Source organism: Staurois parvus, unplaced genomic scaffold (assembly GCF_062004578.1).
Source record: "Staurois parvus isolate SC_StPar_1 unplaced genomic scaffold, SC_StPar_1.0 ptg000227l, whole genome shotgun sequence".
Lineage (NCBI taxonomy): Eukaryota > Metazoa > Chordata > Amphibia > Anura > Ranidae > Staurois > Staurois parvus.
In genome coordinates, this window is record NW_028318023.1 from 1,268,383 (window position 1) to 1,274,382 (window position 6,000).

The 6,000-nt window shown below is 44.0% G+C and overlaps 1 protein-coding gene across 1 annotated transcript in view; it reads right to left on the reverse strand.

The window, feature by feature from the left end:
- The window catches only part of GRSF1 (G-rich RNA sequence binding factor 1), a 38,119-nt gene extending 32,532 nt beyond the window's left edge, over positions 1 to 5,587 (reverse strand). The window contains exon 1 of the mRNA XM_089679577.1: positions 5,296 to 5,587. Within this exon, the coding sequence (XP_089535703.1) occupies positions 5,296 to 5,481 (186 nt within the window). The 5' untranslated portion in view covers positions 5,482 to 5,587. The remainder of the gene's footprint in view (positions 1 to 5,295) is intronic.
- Between the last annotated feature and the right edge of the window lie 413 nt (positions 5,588 to 6,000).

Below are 6,000 nucleotides of genomic sequence, written 5' to 3' on the forward strand. Positions count from 1 at the left end.
GTTATACCAGCAAGAATTAGTCTTTATGTAGAAAACTTTGATTTATATCAAATCCACCCTGGTGAAGGTCCTATTCACATTTGCTCAAACTACAGACACTTAAACACACATCTATAGCGCTAAAGTGAGTTGTTTGTTCCGTTTGTATCGCACTTAATGCATGTTAAAGGCAAGTTAAAAGCACTCCCCAAATGCCCTATGTGCTTTTGACATGAGTTTGACAAGCATTAAAAATACAGATGCCTAGATTTCTTTCTTAGCTCCTGTGAACAAGGCCCAACTCCCTGCAAAAGCGCTGCAAAAACATGCCAGTGAGCTTATGGTGCGTTTCCATAGACGTGCAAAGGAGTGGAGATGCTTCAACACCTTCCAAACTCCATATGAAGCTTCATTTTTGAAACACTGCAAGACGCTATGATGCAAACGGTTCATGTTTTGATAATGTGAACAGCACTGAGTGCTGTCCATAGTATTGATTCTAGACTGCTTGACTAGGAATTTAGGGAGAGTCAAAAACGTGCCCCAAACTCCAGCTTTCAATACCAGTGTGAACATAGCCTTAAAGTGGAAGTCCAATTAACTCCCAACTAGACTTAAACCTACTCCCTCACCCATTCTAAACCTATTACAGCTACACTGTAGAGGAAAGATCTAGAAACTCACCTATTCTGAAGTTGCTCCGGTTCGGTCACATTATTGGTTCCCACACTGGCTTCAGTGTAGAGGAGGGACAGCTGACAATGGATGCCCCATAGTAAATCTATAAGTGACAATCTCCCAGAATCTGCAGCCATTATCAGCAAGTACTCCTCTATATTCAGAGATGTACTATTTATATCACCCGAGACATGTAGTTCCAGGCGCCAGGCAAGTAGTTTTTATTTAACCTTTAGCCCTGCTGTAGGAAACAGTGGGGCTCACCTGTCAGGTGGAAGCATTAGGGTGATTCCACTCCATTGCTTCTACACAGCCAGCCTCTGCCCCCTAGACCACCAGCAGGCCTGTGACCGGTTCAGCTGGTGCCAGCGGGTATAGGGGAGGGAGGAGAGAAGACACAGTCGTTCCCCTCCCTGTCCTGACTTCACTTCCGGGTCCCCGTTGACAGATTTCCTGGCCATTGAGCCAATGTGCACTGCATTGCAACCAGTGGAGTACAGGGAAGACATGCAGGGTCTTTTAGAAAGCCTGACTTTCCCCTTTCCTGATGAGCAGCCAATTGGTGCTCATAGCACTGCAAGGTCTCTCTCCTCCATGCTAGTCCCCAGGTGTGGTGCTGGAGACAGGCAGGGAGGAAGAGATAAACAGCGCAATGTTACAAATATTAAACGTTTAAGTCACCATAAAGCCCCTTTTGTTTTTAAAAGCCCCAGACATTCCTAAAAGCACCTTCAATTTAAATACAGTTTTGGTTAAAACGTATTATTTTTTTTCTTTGATCTGAACAAGTAGATTGTCATGAAGCACCAGTAGATTGGGACACCAATTCAGTCCTTGGACAAGTAGTTTTTTCAAACTTTTCTACACCCCTGACACTGAATCCAGCACTCAGAGACTATCAGGTGACCAGAGGGACTTCAGAATAGGTAAGTATAGACACCTTTTATTTAGAGAGTAGAATAGGCTTAGAATGGGGGTGGGAGTAGATTTAATCCCCATATACACTTTAGAATATCAGATGAATGATCGTCTGCTTTTTTGCTGCATGCTAGTCTCATATCAAAAGTAAAGAGGTTCCTAAAGTTACGAAAAATTCCTAAACGACGGAATAAAAATTCTGAACATCATTTATTTGTATTGTATTTTCGGACTACTGTACTGGTTAACTGAAAATTGTACAATCCATTATCGTACGATAAATATTTTCGTGCTTTTCCCTTCTATTTTTTTTTTCTTTGGATGATTGCTGTGCACTAACGATTAGACTATCGCTTTAAAAGTGGCATTTTTCGTACAATATTTTGATCTTGTATATGGGGCATAAGGTATAGTTAGGATTAGACGGGAATTCTACTTTAACCATCTCATTACCGCACTATAGCCAAAAGCTACAGCGTGGCGCTCTCGTTCTGGGTGGGCATCTATAGATGTCCTCCCAGAACATGCCTAGGATGCAATCTGTGACTGCTGTGTCCTTTGGATACAGCGATCAAAGATCATTGTAAAGGGCTGATCGCAGTGACCCTTTAACATGTGATCAGCTGTGTCAAATCACAGCTGATCACGAGTAGAACCCTGGTCGCACTAGGTGTGACTTGGCATGCAATATGCATGCCATGAGACTTGCAAATTGCATGCCAAGTCGCACCCAATTCAGGGATGTTGAATTCATATTGCCTGATGCCTGGGACATGTAGTTCCGGGTACTGGGCAGGTAGTTTTTTTTATCGTTCAGCCCTCCTGCGGGAAAGCAGCAGGGCTTACCTGTCAGGGGGAAACATTAGGGAGGCAGAACTGCCACCGATTGCTTCCATACAGTGCCAGCCTCCGCTTCCCCCCGTGTGAACCGCTCACTGTCTCCCGAGCTCCGCTTGCCCATCTGCGGGCCTGGGACCTGCTCACCGCCGCCGGCTGGAGAGGAGGAAAGAGACGGAAACATCCCCCCCTTGCCCTGCACCAGAAGTGACATTATGATGTCACTTCCGGGTCCCTGTTCAAATATTTCCCGGCCATCGAAGCCAGGAAAGAATGTAATGTAGTATCATGTGCACTGTATTACATTCAGGGGAGGCATCCAGGGTGTTTTAGACCTTGCATGTCTCAGTAAAGAGACCCTGTCACCAAAAATCATCACATAGGGGACAAAGCACCCTATGTGATGAAAAAGAAAATTTAATTAAAAAAAAAAAAAAAAAATTTTTTTTTTTTACTTAATTGTAAAACATCCAAGCACATCACACCACCCGTCCCCCCCCCAAAAAAAAAAATTAGACCCTCCACATATCTACACGTTACATATTGCCGTGCACACCAGAATGAGAGCAATAATTCTCGCACCAGACCTCCTCCGTAACACTATACTGATGACCTATAAGGGGCTTTAAAAGTGTCGCCTACAGAAATTACAGGGTACTGAAGTTTGTCGCCATTTCACAAGCGGTCGCAAATTTAAGTTTTGACATGTTGGATATCTATTTATTTGGTGTAACCTTGTATTTTATATTTTACCAAAAAAAAAAAAGTCATTTATTGCTTTTTTTGTGACATAAAATTAACTGCTTTGTACTTTTTCCTGAAATTCTGCATTAAAATCATGTGACATAAAAAATTGGAACTACCACTATTTTATTCTCTAGGGTGTCTGCTTTCAGAAAATATGTTTGGGGGTTTTGTGTAATCTTCAGGCCTTAAATTATTTTTTAAACGTGTGCAAAAACAAAAAACGCAAAAATGGCTCTGGCATCGAAAGGGATAAAGGATAAGCCAGACACTCCCCTTTCCTGATAAGCACCCAATCGGTGCTCATTACACTGCAAGGTCTCTCCCCTCCCTGCTAGTCCCCGAATGCAGTGCTGTAGACAGGCAGAGGGGAGTAGGAGATAAACAGCACAATGTTAAAATTATCACACGTTTAAGTCGCCATAAAGCCCCTTTTAATTTTATATTTCAATACTTTTATTAAATTTTTCAGAGAAAATCAAGGAAGTGCAATATAGTTCATTCATACAGTATTACTTTAGACGATATATAGTTAAACATTTTTGTTGTTCCACCCAATGGTAGGTGGAGGTGTAGATCTTGTTTAGCAATATCATCAGAGGTATTCATATATGTATGATGAACCTTGGTGGGGAGTTGGGTTGTTAGGGGGGGTGGGGGAGGAGAGGATTAAGGGAGAAGGGAAATAACTGGGTAATTGAGGAAATACCAGTCTTGGTTTGGGCGGTAATTCAACTAATAAAGTGTCATCAGGATTGTACAGAACATTTTGAGTGGTTTAGCCATCAGGTCCATTGGTTATTAAATTTGTGATAGGAAGAAGTATTAATTGCGGATAGTTTTTCCATTTGACATTGGGTGTTAAGGTCTGTAGTTAATGAAGTGATTGAGGGGGTATTATTTGTGTTCCATAATCTGGTAATGTTAATTTTGGCGGCAAAGAGTATGTGGCTAATAATTGTTCGGGAATAAGGAGGGAGTTTCTCGATCCCGATGTGTAGGAGTGCTAATGAGGGGTTCGGGGTTATCAAGATGTTGTTTATTTTGGAGATTAACCCTTTTAATTTTAAAAGCCCCAGACATTCCCAAAATTACCTCCGATTCAAAAACACTGTTGGTTCAAATGTATTTTTTTTTTATCTGGACAAGTAGATTGTCTGCGTGGGTTTCCTCCCACGCTCCAAAGACATGCTGGTAGGTTAATTGGATCCAGTCTAAAATTGCCCTAATATGTGTATGTATGAGAGTGATCTTAGATTGTACGCCCCTTGAGGGTTAGGGACTGATGTGAATGTACAATATATATGTAAACTGACGCTATACAAGTACCTAAAATAAATAAAACTGACATGTAGGCAGAGGTCTTGCAAATCACACCGCAAGTCAGAATGACATTCAACTTTGAAATTGTGCGACTTCCCTGTAAGTTGCATGATTTCAAAGTCGGGATCGGAGTGACCCCGCAGGGGGGGGGGGGGAAGGGATGTGTAAAACAGATTGATGGTTATCGACTTTTTCCTCCTTTAGTGCTGAAACAGTGTGAGGAAATGAAAGCTGATAACTGGAAATCCTGACAGTGCTTTGTTTACACTGATAATATGGCATTGATCATCCAGCCCCTGAGCTGGCCCCAGCAGTGTCCATCAGTGCAGCCTCACCAACGCAGCAGTAAAATTACTTATTTGCTAAATTTTATAACAAACTACAAAAAAAAGTTTTTCTTCAAAATTTTCAGTCTTTTGTTTGTTTAGCAAAAAAACAAAAACAAAACAAAAACAGTAGTGATTAAAAACCACCGAAAGAAAGCTCTGTAAAAAAAGAAAATGCCAAAAATCTCATATGGGTACAGTGTTGCATGACCGCGCAATTGTCAAAGTGAAACAGCATTGAAAGCTGAACACTGGCCTGGGCAGGAAGGGGGTGAAAGTGCCCGGTATTGAAGTGGTTAAGTTATAGGACCCTGAGTGAAGATATAAGTGCCTAGGACTCATGGAGGTGTATGGGGGTGACAGTGGCAGCTCCCCTCACTCCCAGAGGAGGGCTGTACTCTCCCTATGACAAGCCATGTGCTGCCAGTGAAGGTGGCCGTCCTGAATAACAGAGGGGTGGAAGGCGCCCCCTCCCGTCTCACTCGCATACCTGTGAGTTGGTGCAGAAGGCAGCGTTGTACGGCCTGCTCAGCCCCGGGGCCTGCACGCTCCCCGGCAGTCTTCCCAGCAGACAGCTCTGTACCCCGGGCACTCCTCTCCTCAGTAGCGCAGCTCCCCGGCCCCTCAGCACTAGCTGAGCTATTGAGGCGCTGATAATCCTACAGCTCCCGGCCATGCAGAGAACCAGAACACCCAACACAGCCGGAATCACTACAACACCCGCCGCGAGATCCGGCCCTACACCACTCACACGCTACAAGGCCCATCAGCCACCGCTCACCGGCCGGCCAATCACAAAGCAACCGTCACTACTAAAACTACATGTCCTAGCATACCTGCTCTGACTCCGACCAATCACAGGCGGCAATAGCCGAACGTCAGAACGCACTACATTTCCCGGCGTGAATCGCGCTACGCTCGTCCAATGAGGAAATGTATGACCCTAGGCCAGGACTGCATTTCCCATCACGCCCTGTCATCACGTGAAGGGAACAGGTCATGGTGACATTGTACCAGTCAGCTGACCTTGTTATACAGATTCTTCAGCACTGTCTGATCCTGGCTTTGTACTAGACAAATGCTTCCAGGATTCTGTAGAATGGGTGTCCAAGTGACCCTCAAGGCTGCCAGGAGCGTTTCCTTCTGGTGGAGATGCCACTGCCAGAGAGGTCTTAACCACTTGCCTACCAAGCAC